This window comes from Oncorhynchus mykiss, chromosome 10 (assembly GCF_057628025.1).
Source record: "Oncorhynchus mykiss isolate SJ-2025 chromosome 10, ASM5762802v1, whole genome shotgun sequence".
Lineage (NCBI taxonomy): Eukaryota > Metazoa > Chordata > Actinopteri > Salmoniformes > Salmonidae > Oncorhynchus > Oncorhynchus mykiss.
The window spans coordinates 30,597,434-30,613,946 of NC_143031.1; the positions used below are offsets into that span (position 1 = coordinate 30,597,434).

The 16,513-nt window shown below is 42.6% G+C and overlaps 1 protein-coding gene across 9 annotated transcripts in view; it reads right to left on the reverse strand.

Moving 5' to 3' along the window:
• LOC110533632 (cytospin-B) overlaps nt 1–16,513 on the reverse strand; it is a 166,525-nt gene that overhangs the window by 110,644 nt on the left and 39,368 nt on the right. For all 9 annotated transcript variants that reach the window (XM_090186331.1, XM_090186330.1, XM_036990047.2 and 6 more), the window contains exons 2-3: nt 14,728–14,916; nt 13,012–13,147 (exon numbers count right to left, since the gene is read on the reverse strand). In XM_090186331.1, coding sequence (XP_090042457.1) covers nt 13,012–13,147; nt 14,728–14,892 — 301 coding nt within the window. In that variant the 5' untranslated portion in view covers nt 14,893–14,916. The remainder of the gene's footprint in view (nt 1–13,011; nt 13,148–14,727; nt 14,917–16,513) is intronic.

Consider the following 16,513-nt stretch of genomic DNA (forward strand, 5'->3'; position numbering starts at 1 on the left):
AAATTGTAGACCTGCACCAGGCTGGGAAGACTGAATCTGCAATAGGTAAGCAGCTTGGTTTGAAGAAATCAACTGTGGGAGCAATTATTAGGAAATGGAAGACATACAAGACCACTGATAATCTCCCTCGATCTGAGGCTCCATGCAAGATCTCACCCCGTGGGGTCAAAATGATCACAAGAACGGTGAACAAAAATCCCAGAACCACACGGGGGGACCTAGTGAATGACCTGCAGAGAGCTGGGACCAAAGTAACAAAGCCTACCATCAGTAACACACTACGCCGCCAGGGACTCAAATCCTGCAGTGCCAGACGTGTCCCCCTGCTTAAGCCAGTACATGTCCAAGCCCGTCTGAAGTTTGCTAGAGAGCATTTGGATGATCCAGAAGATGATTGGGAGAATGTCATATGGTCAGATGAAACCAAAATTGAACTTTTTGGAAAAAACTCAACTCGTCGTGTTTGGAGGACAAAGATTGCTGAGTTGCATCCAAAGAACACCATACCTACTATGAAGCATGAAGGTGGAAACATCATGCTTTGGGGCTGTTTTTCTGCAAAGTGACCAGGATGACTGATCCGTGTAAAGGAAATAATTAATTTGTTCTTAACTGACTTGCCTAGTTAAATAAAGGTTAAAAAAAAAATTTAAAAAAAAAAAATGGGGCCATGTATCGTGAGATTTTAAGTGAAAACCTCCTTCCATCAGCAAGGGCATTGAAGATGAAACGTGGCTGGGTCTTTCAGCATGACAATGATTCCAAACACACCGCCCGGGCAACGAAGGAGTGGCTTCGTAAGAAGCATTTCAAGGTCCTGGAGTGGCCTAGCCAGTCTCCAGATCTCAACCCCATAGAAAATCTTTGGAGGGAGTTGAAAGTCCCTGTTGCCCAGCAACAGCCCCAAAACATCACTGCTCTAGAAGAGATCTGCATGGAGGAATGGGCCAAAATACCAGCAACAGTGTGTGAAATTCTTGTAAAGACTTACAGAAAATGTTTGACCTCTGTCATTGCCAACAAAGGGTATATAACAAAGTATTGAGAAACTTTTGTTATTGACCAAATACTTTTGTATTCCACCATAACCACATTCCTACAATGTGATTTTCTGGATTTTTTTCTTCTCATTTTGTCTGTCATAGTTGAAGTGTACCTATGATGAAAATTACAAGCCTCTCATCTTTTTAAGTGGGAGAAATTGCACAATTGGTGGCTGACTAAATACTTTTTTGCCCCACCGTATATGCCTCAAACCTGTATGTATGGAATTCAGAACACCTCCCAACGTATACAGTACAGTAGGAACAGCTAGAGCTGGGGCAGAAAAACAAGTCTACTGAGTTCTACCAACCTTTACCTCAGGTTAAGTCAGCCAGTCAGTCAGAGATAGTTAAAGTAGGCCTAGTGTGATCAGCCCCTGGCTGCTCCACCCTATTCAGTGGTATTCACACACAATGCTGCCAAACCCATGAAATAGCACAGCATTCCTCCACATTGTAAGACTAAATATTGCTCAGTTAATTCAGTTATGCCCTGCCTGGCCAGCCACACCCACACTGGAGGGTAGGCACAGCACATGCACACACGCACCTACACGTTTTCTGTTGAAATGAGCAGCCAGCCAAGCAAAAACAGCAGCAAAGACAGACAGGCAGCAGACTAAACAACAGCAGGCTGTATAAAGAAGTAACCTCCTCTGACGCAGCATCAGCAGCAACAACATACTTCAGACTGGGACCCTGTAAACAATCAAACATTCCACTTTTTAATTCTACTTTCAAAGACCTTATGCTTAGTTCAGTCAAAACACAGACAGGGTTTATATAACAGCTAGGCCTAAGTGTTTAGTTTGTTATTCACACAAATTAATTAGAGGAGTGGAGCCTGGTTTAACTGTGTGATGAACAAAAGTCTGAGCAAAGGAAAATAGCCAAAATGTTTAGAAAATGCAGCCTAAAATGGATGACTGCTGTAATTGAGAGATCTATCTTTATGATTGATGTGTCCAGTATGTGTCCTGTGGGTGAAAGTGTGATACAGTTACAGTATTATACTGTCACAATGACAGAGTATCGGGTTAATTTGCTGAGGTTGTTGTTGAGGTTCAAACACAGTCAACTCAGTCAAACATACTGAGCACTGGGTGTTCTTTTGTTCCAGCGCCTCATTTTCACCCATGTGACTGACTGACAATCCCTAACACACACACACACACACACACACACACACACACACACACACACACACACACACACACACACACACACACACACACACACACACACACACACACACACACACACACACACACACACACACACACACACACGAACAGTAAAACATCAAAATAATTAAAATCTCTCAAAAGAGAACAATGATGAGCATTCTTTCCCTTTCCATTATAGCTGCTATTGAAAAATAAGTCCTGATTTCTGTATCATGACAGAACAAATGGCCACAGTTCAGAGAGCTAATCAGGGGTTGTTAGAGGGGCAGACGATAAGAATGTCCACTCACTGTGTCAGGTTTTGCCCCAGAAACATTAAGAGTCATAAGACAACTACCTGCATCCCAACAGGCCAGCGAGACACAGAACAGTTATGGAAAATAAAGAGGGGATTTCGGGGAAAGGGGCGGCTTGTGTTCTGGACCTTGAGCAGTTAGGCAAATCAGAGTGATGATCTACGGCCCTCTAGTGTCCATCAGGGGACATTTCACCCTATAACCCCATGCCCTCAGAAAGTATTCACACCCCTTGATCTTTTCCCCATTTTGTAGTGTTACAATCTGAATTTAAAATGGTTTAAATTTAGATTTTTTTTCAGAAGCCTACACACAATACTCCATAATGTCAAAGTGTAATTATGTTTTAATTTTACAAATGACTTAAAAATGAAAAGCTGAAATGTCTTGAGTCAATAAGTATTCAACCCATTTGTTATGGCAAGCCTAAATAAGGTCAGGAGTACAAATTTGATAAAGAAGTCACATAAGTTGCATGGACTCACTTTGTGTACAATAATAGTGTTTAAAATTATTGGCTACCTCATCTCTGTACCCCACATATACAATTATCTGTAAGTGTCACGCCCTGATCTTTTTCACCTGCCTTTATGATTGTCTCCACCCATCTTCAGGTGTCACCTGTTTTCCCCATTAGTCACTGGGTATTTATTCCTGTGTTCTCTGTTCGTCTTGTCAAATCAACCAGCGTGTTTTTCCGTGCGCCTGCTTTTTCCTTATCTCTGTTTTTCTAGTCCTCCCAGTTTTGACCCTTGCCTGACCTGATTCTGAGCCCGCCTGCCTGACCATTTTGCCTGCCTTGACCTCGAGCCTGCCTGCCACTCTGTACCTCCTGGACTCTGACCTGATTTCTAATCTTTCGCCTGTCCATGACCTGTCTCTTGCCTGCCCCTTGGATTATAATAAATATCAGACACTCAAACCATCTGTCTCCCGTGTCTGCATCTGGGTCTCGCCCTGTATTGTTATAGTAAGGTCCGTCAGTCGAGTAGTGAATTTCAAACACTGATACAACCCCAAAGACCAGGGAGGTTTTCTAATGCCTCGCAAAGAAGGGCACCTACAGTGCCTTGCGAAAGTATTCGGCCCCCTTGAACTTTGCGACCTTTTGCCACATTTCAGGCTTCAAACATAAAGATATAAAACTGTATTTTTTGTGAAGAATCAACAACAAGTGGGACACAATCATGAAGTGGAACGACATTTATTGGATATTTCAAACTTTTTTAACAAATCAAAAACTGAAAAATTGGGCGTGCAAAATTATTCAGCCCCCTTAAGTTAATACTTTGTAGCGCCACCTTTTGCTGCGATTACAGCTGTAAGTCGCTTGGGGTATGTCTCTATCAGTTTTGCACATCGAGAGACTGACATTTTTTCCCATTCCTCCTTGCAAAACAGCTCGAGCTCAGTGAGGTTGGATGGAGAGCATTTGTGAACAGCAGTTTTCAGTTCTTTCCACAGATTCTCGATTGGATTCAGGTCTGGACTTTGACTTGGCCATTCTAACACCTGGATATGTTTATTTTTGAACCATTCCATTGTAGATTTTGCTTTGTTTTGGATCATTGTCTTGTTGGAAGACAAATCTCCGTCCCAGTCTCAGGTCTTTTGCAGACTCCATCAGGTTTTCTTCCAGAATGGTCCTGTATTTGGCTCCATCCATCTTCCCATCAATTTTAACCATCTTCCCTGTCCCTGCTGAAGAAAAGCAGGCCCAAACCATGATGCTGCCACCACCATGTTTGACAGTGGGGATGGTGTGTTCAGCTGTGTTGCTTTTACGCCAAACATAACGTTTTGCATTGTTGCCAAAAAGTTCAATTTTGGTTTCATCTGACCAGAGTACCTTCTTCCACATGTTTGGTGTGTCTCCCAGGTGGCTTGTGGCAAACTTTAAACAACACTTTTTATGGATATCTTTAAGAAATGGCTTTCTTCTTGCCACTCTTCTATAAAGGCCAGATTTGTGCAAAATACGACTGATTGTTGTCCTATGGACAGAGTCTCCCACCTCAGCTGTAGATCTCTGCAGTTCATCCAGAGTAATCATGGGCCTCTTGGCTGCATCTCTGATCAGTCTTCTCCTTGTATGAGCTGAAAGTTTAGAGGGACGGCCAGGTCTTGGTAGATTTGCAGTGGTCTGATACTCCTTCCATTTCAATATTATCGCTTGCACAGTGCTCCTTGGGATGTTTAAAGCTTGGGAAATCTTTTTGTATCCAAATCCGGCTTTAAACTTCTTCACAACAGTATCTCGGACCTGCCTGGTGTGTTCCTTGTTCTTCATGATGCTCTCTGCGCTTTTAACGGACCTCTGAGACTATCACAGTGCAGGTGCATTTATACGGAGACTTGATTACACACAGGTGGATAGTATTTATCATCATTAGTCATTTAGGTCAACATTGGATCATTCAGAGATCCTCACTGAACTTCTGGAGAGAGTTTGCTGCACTGAAAGTAAAGGGGCTGAATAATTTTGCACGCCCAATTTTTCAGTTTTTGATTTGTTAAAAAAGTTTGAAATATCCAATAAATGTTGTTCCACTTCATGATTGTGTCCCACTTGTTGTTGATTCTTCACAAAAAAATACAGTTTTATATCTTTATGTTTGAAGCATGAAATGTGGCAAAAGGTCGCAAAGTTCAAGGGGGCCAAATACTTTCGCAAGGCACTGTATTACAAAAAAATTAAAAAGCAGAAATTGAATATTTCCTTTGAGCATGGTGAAGTTATTAATTACACTTTAGATGGTGTGTACATACACACAGTCACTACAAAGATACAGGCGTCAGTTGCTGGAGAGGAAGGAAACCGCTTAGGGTTTTCCCAATGAGGCCAATGGTGACTTGAGGCCAAACAGTTACAGAGTTTTTAATTGCTGTGATAGGAGAAAACGGAGGATAGATCAACAACATTGTAGTTACTCCACAATACTAACCTAATTGACAGAGGGAAAAGGAAGCCTTTACAGAATAAAAATATTCCAAAACATGCATCCTGTTTGCAACAAGGCAGCAGTAATGTAATACTGCAAAAAAATTGGCAAAGCGATTAACTTTTTGTCCTGAATACAAAGTGTTACGTTTGGGGCAAATAAAACACGAGTACCACTCTCCATATTGTCAAGCATAGTGGTGGCTGCATCATGTTATGGGCATGCTTGTAATTGTTAAGGACTAGGGAGTTTTTCAGGAAAAAAAGAAACGGAATGGAGCTAAGCACAGGCTAAATCCTAGAGGAAAACTTGGTTCAGACACTGTTAAATTAATTCACCTTTCAGCAGGACAATAACCTAAAACACAAAGCATGCTCTCTCTAATTCTCTCTTTCTTTCTCTCTCTCGGAGGACCTGAGTCCTAGGACCATGCCTCAGGACTACCTGGCATAATGACTCCTTGCTGTCCCCAGTCCACCTGGCCGTGCTGCTGCTCCAGTTTCAACTGTTCTGCCTGCGGCTATGAAACCCTGACCTGTTCACCGGACGTGCTACCTGTCCCAGACCTGCTGTTTTCAACTCTCTAGAGACAGCAGGAGCGGTAGAGATACTCTTAATGATCGGCTATGAAAAGCCAACTGACATTTACTCCTGAGGTGCTGACTTGTTCTGTTATAATCTCCACCCCGCACATCCAGAAGAGGACTGGCCACCCCTCATAGCCTGGTTCCTCTCTAGGTTTCTTCCTAGGTTTTGGCCTTTCTAGGGAGTTTTTCCTAGCCACCGCTTCTACACCTGCATTGCTTGCTGTTTGGGGCTTTGGGCTGGGTTTGTGTACAGCACTTTGAGATATCAGCTGATGTAAGAAGGGCTATATAAATACATTTGATTTGATTTGATTTGAATACTTACAGTACCAGTTAAAAGTTTGGACACACCTACTCATTCAAGGGTTTTTCTTTATTTTTACTATTTTCTATATTGTAGAATAATAGTGAAGACATCAAAACTATGAAATAACACATAACCAAAGAAGTGTTAAACAAATCAAAATATATTTAATATTTGAGAAGCCACTATTTGCCTTGATGACAACAACTTTGCACACTCTTAGCATTCTCTCAACCAGCTTCACCTGGAATGCATTTCAATGAGAAGAAGAGACTTGCATGGGCCAAGAAACACAAGCAATGGACATTAGAACGGTAGAAATCTGTCCTTTGGTCTGATGAGTCCAAATTTGAGATTTTTGGTTCCAACCGCTGGGTCTTTGGGAGATGCAGAGTAGGTGAACAGATGATCTCCGCATGTGTGTTTCCCACCGTGAAGCATGGAGTAGGAGGTGTGATGGTGTTAGGGTATTTTGCTTGTGACACTGTCATTGATTTATCTAGAATTCAAGGCACACTTAACCAGCATGGCTACCACAGCATTCTGCAGCGATACGCCATCCCATCTGGTTTGCGCTTAGTGGGACTATCATTTGTTTTTCAACAGGACAATGACCCAACACACCTCCAAACTGTGTAAAGGCTATTTGATCAAGGAGAGTGATGGAGTTCTGCATCAGATGACCTGGCCTCCACAATCACCCAACCTTAACCCAATTGAGATGGTTTGGGATGAGTTGGACTGCAGAGTGAAGGAAAAGCAGCCAACAAGTGCTCAGTATATGTGGGAACTGCTTCAATACTGATGGAAAAACATTCCAGGTGAAGCTAGTTGAGAGGATGCCAAGAGTGTGCAAAGCTGTCATCAAGTCAAAGGGTAGCTACTTTGAAGAATCTAAAATCTGTTTTGATTTGTTTAACACTTTTTTGGTTACTACATAATTTCATATGTGTTATTTCATAGTTTTAACGTCTTCACTATTGCTCCTTACAATGCAGAAAATAGTAACAATAAAGAAAAACCCTTGAGTGTCCAAACTTTTGACCTGTACGTCACCGCACTGTGTGTGATTATTTCACACAGACAGGCGACTGAGCATATAAGAAGCCAACTACAATATTTGATAGGAAGCAGTGATATATCAGAATAATATTGATACTTGGCCATTCATTTACTCTATGTAGGAAGGACCCAGAGTTGAAATGTTATTTTCAGGTGGAAAATTGTTTTATAAGGTTAACAATAAAAGAGGAAGTAAAAGGGAACTGTGAGTGTGAGGTGCAATATCAACAATAGATGGGGTAAAGAGGTAAATCGAACTCGACCAAAACAATGGAATTGCCATGGAAACTTGTGGGGAAAAGGGCCATGGGGGAAAGATCTCAAATCTCCTCATTGCTCCCCAGCAAAAGTACCCTACATTTAGGCTACTGTTTACAGTGCATTCAGAAACTATTCAGACACCTTCCCTTTTCCCACATGTTGTAATGTTTTAGCCTTATTCTAAAATGTATTAAATACATAATACCCTGTAATGACAAAGCGAAAACAGGTTTAGAAAATGTTGCTAATTTATTACAAATAAAAAACAGAAATACCTTATTTACATAAGTATTCAGACCCTTTGCTATGAGACTCAAAACTGAGCTCAGGTGCATCCTGTTCCCATTGATCATCCTTGAGATGTTTCTACAAATTGATTGAGTCCACCTGTGGAAAATTCAATTGATTGGACATGATTTTGAAAGGCACACACACCTGTCAATATAAGGTCCCACAATTGACAGTGCATGTCAGAGCAAAAACCAAGCAATGAGGTCAAAATAATTGTCTGTAGAGCTCCGAGACATGATTGTGTCAAGGCTCAGGTCTGGGGAATGGTACCAAAAAATGTCTGCAGCATTGAAGGTCCCCAAGAACACAGTGGTCTCCATCATTTTTAAATGGAAGAAGTTTGAACCACCAAAACTCTTCCTACAGCTGGCCGCCCAACCAAGCTGAGCAATCGGGGGAGAAGGGCCTTGGTCAGGGAGGTGACCAAGAACCCGATGGTCACTCTGAAAGAGCTCCAGAGTTCCTCTGTGGAGATGTGAGAAACTTCCAGAAGGACAACCATCTCTGCAGCACTCCACCAATCAGGCCTTTATGGTAGCCTTGCCAGATGGAAGCAACTCTTCAGTAAAAGGCACATGAAGCCCGCTTGGAGTTTGCCAAAAGGCACCTAAAGGACTCTCAGACAATGAGAAACAAGATTCTATGGTCTGATGAAACCAAGATTGAACTCTTTGGCCTGAATGCCAAGTGTCACGTCTGGAGGAAACCTGGCACCATCCCTACGGTGAGGCATGGTGCTGGCAGCATCATGCTGTGACAATGTTTTTCAGCAGCAGGGACTGGGAGACTAGTGAGGATCGAGGGAAAGATGAACGTAGCAAATGAAAGAGAGATCCTGCTCCAGAGTGCTCAGGACCTCAGACTGGGGCAAAGGTTCACCTTCCAACAGGACAATGAACCTAGGCACACAGCCAAGACAACTCAGGAATGGCTTTCGGACAAGTCTCTGAATGTTCTTGAGTGACCCAGCCAGAGCCCGGACTTGAACCCGATCAAACATCTCTGGAGAGAAACCTGAAAATAGCTGTGCAGCGATGCTCCCCATCCAACCTGACAGAGCTTGAGAGGATCTGCAGGGAAGAATGGGAGAAACTACCCAAATAAAGGTGTGTCAAGTTTGTAGCGTAATCGCTGTAAAAGGTGCTTCAAAAAAGTACTGAGTAAAGGGTCTGAATACTTATGTAAATGTGATATTTCAGTTTTTTATATACATTTGCTCAATTTTCTACAAACCTGTTTTTGCTTTGTCATTATCGGGTATTGTGTGTTATATATGTGTTAGATTAATAAGGGGGGAAAATAATTTAATTAATATTAGAAAAAGGCTGTAACGTAACAAAATGTGGAAAAAGTCAAGGGGTCTGAATACCTTCTGAATGCACTGTCTCCATGTACTTCACACTGTTGAGGTAGAAATCGGAGTATAATGCTTGTATGGAAGTCAAATCCAACACATGTTCATGTCATCGTCACCAGTCAACTGAATTACAGTTAAAAACGATTTACCAACATCACCAATTTCTGTATGCTAGCTATGCTAACTAGCTTACAGTGGGGCAAAAAAGTATTTTGTCAGCCACCAATTGTGCAAGTTCTCCCACACTTCAACCATGACAGACAAAATGAGAAGAAAAAAATCCAGAAAATCACATTGTAGGATTTTCTATGAATTTATTTGCAAATTATGGTGGAAAATAAGTATTTGGTCAATAACAAAAGTTTATCTCAATACTTTGTTACATACCCTTTGTTGGCAATGACAGAGGTCAAACGTTTTCTGTAAGTCTTCACAAGGTTTTCACATACTGTTGCTGGTATTTTGGCCCATTCCTCCATGCAGATCTCCTCTAGAGCAGTGATGTTGTGGGGCTGTTGCTGGGCAACAGGGACTTTCAACTCCCTCCAAAGATTTTCTATGGGGTTGAGATCTGGAGACTGGCTAGGCCACTCCAGGACCTTGAAATGCTTCTTACGAAGACACTCCTTCGTTGCCCGGGCGGTGTGTTTGGGATCATTGTCATGCTGAAAGACCCAGCCACATTTCATCTTCAATGCCCTTGCTGATGGACGGAGGTTTTCACTCAAAATCTCACGATACATGGCCCCATTCATTCTTTCCTTTACACGGATCAGTCATCCTGGTCCCTTTGCAGAAAATTATGTTTCCACCCCCATGCTTCACAGTAGGTATGGTGTTCTTTGGATGCAACTCAGCATTCTTTGTCCTCCAAACACGACGAGTTGAGTTTTTACCAAAAAGTTATATTTTGGTTTCATCTGACCATATGATATTCTCCCAATCTTCTTCTGGATCATCCAAATGCTCTCTAGCAAACTTCAGACGGGCCTGGACATGTACTGGCTTAAGCAGGGGGACACGTCTGGCACTGAAGGATTTGAGTCCCTACGGCGTAGTGTGTTACTGATGGTAGGCTTTGTTACTTTGGTCCCAGCTCTCTGCAGGTCATTCACTAGGTCCCCCTGTGTGGTACTGGGATATTTGCTCACCGGGGCGATTTTTGACCCCACGGGGTGAGATCTTGCGTGGAGCCCCAGATTGAGGGAGATTATCAGTGGTCTTGTATGTCTTCCATTTCCTAATAATTGCTCCCACAGTTTATTTCTTCAAACCGAGCTGCTTACCTATTGCAGATTCAGTCTTCCCAGCCTGGTGCAGGTCTACAATTTTGTTTCTGGTGTCCTTTGACAGCTCTTTGGTCTTGGCCATAGTGGAGTTTGGAGTGTGACTGTTTGAGGTTGTGGACAGGTGTCTTTTATACCGATAACAAGTTCAAACAGGTGCCATTACTACAGGTAACGAGTGGAGGACAGAGGGCCTCTTAAAGAAGAAGTTACAGGTCTGTGAGAGCCAGAAATCTTGCTTGTTTGTAGGTGACCAAATACTTATTTTTCCACCATAATTTGCAAATAAATTCATAAAAAATCCTACAATGTGATTTTCTGGATTTTTTTCTCCTAATTTTGTCTGTCATAGTTGAAGTGTACCTATGATGAAAATTACAGGCCTCTCTCATCTTTTTAAGTGGGAGAACTTGCACAATTGGTGGCTGACTAAATACTTTTTTGCCCCACTGTATATGAACAGGAGTTGGCATTTAGCAGTCACTTCTTCTAATCCTGAAAACGTCAACATTTTATGCAGCGAAAACAGCCAAATATATCCAAATCAAACTTAAGTAATCACATTGTGGGTCTGTTACAACACATAAATCAAGACAGATTTGACAATTATCCACTTAGTTAGATCAGATTTGTTGAATGTGCGCCAATCTGGTCAATAGAACGGTCTGCATTCCATTGACTTTTTTACCGCATCTATCAAACCAAGCATGATAGAATGTTTGAATTTTGAATGTTTGTTGCTCAGAGTCAGTGTTGATTTAAAACCATTCTATTTCATTTCCATGGTGATTCTAAATCATACGAATACACTGATATTTGAATAAGATGATATCAGAATAGAACAACTTCAATGGAATGTTTAAGTTTAGAATGTTTAGTAGTTAGCCGTAAATGTTGATTGGAACTCCGTTTTGGTGGCAACAACCCCAGGACTACAAGTCTGATTTGCTTTTGCTATGATCGATCCAGTTTTAATGATTTTATTTTTTAGCCCTTTTTCTCCCCAATTTCGTGGTATCCAATTGGTAGTTACAGTCTTGTCTCATTGCTGCAACTCCCGTACGGACTCGGGAGAGCCGAAGGTCGAGAGTCGTGCGTCCTCCGAAACACAATCCAACCAAGCCAGCTGCACCAATGTGTCAGCGGAAACACCGTACACCTGGCGACCGTGTCAGCGTGCACTGCGCCCGGCCCGCCACAGGAGTCGCTAATGCGCGATGGGACAAGGACATCCCTGCCGGTCAAACCCTCCCCTAACCCGGACGACGCTGGGCCAATTGTGTGCCACCCCATCGGTCTCCCGGTCGCGGCCGGATGCGACAGAGCCTGGCCTCAAACCCAGAATCTCTAGTGGCAGAACTAGAACTGCGATACAGTGCCTTAGATCAATGCACCACTCGGGAGGCCACAGATCTTAATTTGAGCCAGTTTGCTATGGCAGGAATATAATCCTGCAGCAACAGAAAATTGAACCTTTATGTGGATTATAATTATTGGATTTTTTTATGTAGCGGTTGATACATTTTCCATTAGGGGAAATCAAGTCTGACATTTAAAGTGGAAATTACAAACTTTAGAAGCCTTTTTAAACCTTGAATACACTACAAAAGTGTGATCAAATTAAGATCCTACATCTGTATATCCAGCAATATGTACAGGCTGGACCATGAATGGCATGCATAGCACAGATGGAGGCAAACGGCCCGGGTCTCTGTCAGTGCGAGCCGTACTGGACGTATCAGCTCAGACACATGGCTATGATCCTTGAGCACAGCTAGCACCTCCCTGAGCAGAAGCAGAGGCGCCTGGTCGACTTGTACAAGGAGGTGAGGCACAGGTTTCTCTTTTACAGAGTGACAGTGAAAGAGACCCTAGATAGACTCATACAAGAAGAGAGGAGAAAGGCTTGGGTGTGAGTTCTAAAACCAGTGGCTCTTTTCTAATGAAGTAATGTGAATGCACTGTACCCATGTTGAATTACATTGTTGTAGTAGTAGTAGTAGTAGTAGTAGTAGTAGTAGTAGTAGTAGTAGTAGTAGTAGTAGTAGATAAGATTAGATAAAATGCGATAAGTTAAGTTGTTATTTTACTATGAATACATTGCATAAATAATACATTTGAATTTAACCATAAACAATTATTATGAGTCTTGTGTGTGTGGTCTGAGTGTACTGATCTATTTTTAAAACTGTACCTTTATTTAGGCAAGTCAGTTAAGAACAAATTCTTATTTACAATGACGGCCAGGGAACAGCAGGTTAACTGCCTTGTTCAGGGGCAGAACGACAGTTTTTTCCTTGGCAGCTCGGGGATTTGATTCAACAACCTTTCGGTTACTGGCCCAAAACTCTAACCACTAGGCTAACTGCCAGCCCTATCGTCTATGGTCCCCTACCTGAGAGGCTGCGAGGTCTCGCGTCGGCCAGGTCAGAGATGGCCCCTGTAGTGACAGTCTTCTTCATTCGGGAGCCTGTGGCTACTGCCCCCAGGGCAGGCTTGGCCAGGGTGTCATCACTACTGGCTCTCTTCAGCTATAAGACACACATACAACATACAGTCTGTGAGGACAGACACTGGGAGACGAGAAGCAAGTACAGGGAGTGAAGATTTAATGGACAAAAGGACATATAACAAAACAAGAACAGCGTCTGGACGGGGGAACAAAACGACACTAATGTAGACACGGGGAAGAAACTGAGGAAGTGACAAATATAGAGGAGGCAATATATCAATAAAGTAATAGACTCCAGGTGAGTCCCATGAAGCGCTGAGGCGCGTAACAATTTTTTATTTCACCTTTATTTAACCAGGTAAGCTAGTTGAGAACAAGTTCTCATTTGCAACTGCGACCTGGCCAAGATAAAGCATAGCAGTTCGACACATACAACAACACAGAGTTACACATGGAATGAACAAAACATACAGTCAATAATACAGTAGAAAAAAAATAAAACAAAGTCTATTTACAGTGAGTGCAAATAAGGTCAAATAAGGGAGTTAAGGCAATAAATAGGCCATGGTGGCGAAGTAATTACAATACGGCAATTAAACACTGGAATGGTAGATGTGCAAAAGATGGATGTGCAAGTAGAGATACTGTGGTGCAAAAGGAGCTAAATAAATAAATACAGTATGGGAATGAGGTAGATAGATGGGCTGTATACAGATGGGCTATGAACAGGTGCAGTGATCTGTGAGCTGCTCTGACAGCTGGTTCTTAAAGCTAGTGAGGGAGATGAGAATCTCCAGCTTCAGTGATTTTTGCAGTTCGTTCCAGTCAGTGGCAGCAGAGAACTGGAAGGAAAGGTGACCAAAGGAGGAATTGGCTTTGGGGGTGACCAGTGAGATATACCTGCTGGAGCGTGTGCTACGAGTGGGTGCTGCTGTGGTGACCAGAGAGCTGAGATAAGGCGGGGCTTTACCTAGCAGAGACTTGTAGACAACCTGTAGCCAGTGGGTTTGGCGACGAGTATGAAGCGAGGGCCAGCCAACGAGAGCGTACAGGTCGCAGTGGTGGGTAGTATATGGGGCTTTGGTGACAAAACGGATGGCATTGTGATAGACTACATCCAGTTTGCTGAGTAGAGTGTTGGAGGCTATTTTATAGATGACATCGCCAAAGTCAAGGATCGGTAGGATGGTCAGTTTTATGAGGGTATGTTTGGCAGCATGAGTGAAGATGACAGGTGTGCGTAAGGATGGGCTGCCTGGTGCCCTCGAGCGCCATAGAGGAGGAGCGGGCTTGACACAGTCAGGGATTAGGAAACCACAGATTACCTTACCAATTGGAAAACTACTAGTAAACTACTCAATCTACTAGTATGAAATTGTAATAGCACTCATACTGTACTATAGTGAGATATGTTGTCAGTCTATGCTTTGTGACACCCAACCGAGGTCAGAGTGTCTGCAGGAGATGCAGAGGTAGATTAATGCAATTGAACATTATCAATTATCCAAATGAACAGAGTGGCTCTTAGACAAAGTAAAGGGGTGGTAACTTCCCCCATCTCCCTCCCACCTGTCCCACTTGCAACCTCCCACCATTCATTAAGGAGATGTTGGGTGTGTTCAGTGGTGTGAAGTTACTCTCCTGTCTGGTATAACTCACCCTGCTGAGGCGCAGGTCTGTGGCCAGGGTGTTGGAGGACCTGGATGTCTTGATGCCTGTAGCTGTGGTGGAAGTGGTGGTAGAGAGGGCGAGGGAGACTTGCTTGGCCCTCTCTTGAAGCCCTGGCTTGGGTAGCCCCACCTTGGCGGAACCCCCTTTCAGCATGGCTCTGTCTGCTATACCTGCAGCCTACGAGAGAGAGAGAGAACAGGGTATACATTTTATTATGGATACATGGGTATGACAAAAAATGCTTCAGTCATTATGACCTCTGCTGGTTTAAATTAAATCATTTCATTATGGGTTTACTCTATTTAGCCTATTTCAATAAAAACTATTAAATATGGCCCTCAGTAGTAGACATAGAATTCCAGATCCACATCAAAATAATGTGCAGGAAAATATGTACAGGAAAAGAGTCCTACATCTAATCAAGTAGACCTTGGGTACATTTGGTAAAGTTGTAAAGAGAAAGGGCCTTTGTATCTGAGAGAAGAGAGAGTCCAGAGTGAAGGGATGGTTAGAGGATATGGTGCTGCCACTGATGGCATATCAGCCTGTGCTATGACATACAAGACACAAGTCAACAGTAGGTAGTCTGAGCAGAGTGAGAGGGCAGCCGAGGAAGTGAGACTATCACAGCTGGTCAGGACACTTCCTGTTACAGAACTGAGAAAACACAGCCTCCTGTCAGATATCCTCCAATCAGATATCCTTCGACACCACTGGGACTGGGAAATCAAATGTAACACAACACACCCAGATCACAGCACACTAGTTGGTGGTAGGTGGTTTGGATTCACTTAACTAGGGGAATACGCAAATTGGAATTCAATCATATAACATCTCATTTTGAAGCACAAAAAAAGTAAATAATACAATACCATCCCTGACATACCTTAAGAGAACATTTTGACATTCGCCATATGGTTAGTGAGAAAGTCCACATTGCAAATGTACGGTCCCTTACTAGACGTCCGACCAAAGTTTCTAAAATTCGCGGACGGCGTCGGGCCGTGCAGCAGGGCCGGATCTTCCAGGAAGTCATCAAACGAACTCTCTCGGACATCCGGTTTCCGTTTTATAAAATGTTCAATTTATTTAAATTTTTCCGCTCTCCCGGTAAATCCCACAAGAGGGCGAATGGAATCCTATTGCAAATGCACAAAACATCACCAATCACAACGTGGCCTTATCTCCTAAACGGAAAAGATTTCGAAGACGAAACTTGGTGAGCATAGGTTTGGCATAATGGGCAGTTGGCCCCGAACAAGATGGCGTCTAGGCCTCAACGGTTTTTGAGTTATGGCCATTTTTCTGGGATTAAAGGTAAAAAATGAAAATAGAGCAATAATTTTTCCGCTTCACGTCAAAGTAAATGAACCTATGGTGTCAATAAAAAAGAACCAGCCATTTATCTATCGTAATTTAAGAGAAATCGTACAATGTAAAAAGTTACAAATCCAGTTGCAGCGTGTTCAGACTAATCTTTTTGAATTGTGTTTCCAAGCTATGCGAGATTTCTGTGATTTTCTGAAATAACACACACATTCAAACCTCTGCAAATAAGTCAGTTCTTAACATAAAGACTTAAAACTCCATATTCTATAAGTGCCTACCCCAAGGAGGATATGTGTTCACTTTCAGCTTCCTGTGTAAACCGGAAGTGCCTTAAAACGGTGTCATAGGTGCTGTTTCGAAGGGTTAAAAAGGTCTGATCTTTTCAAAACTTCACATGTGTTATTAGGCAACCCTCATGAACTGTAAATCAGTCATTTCTCCCAAC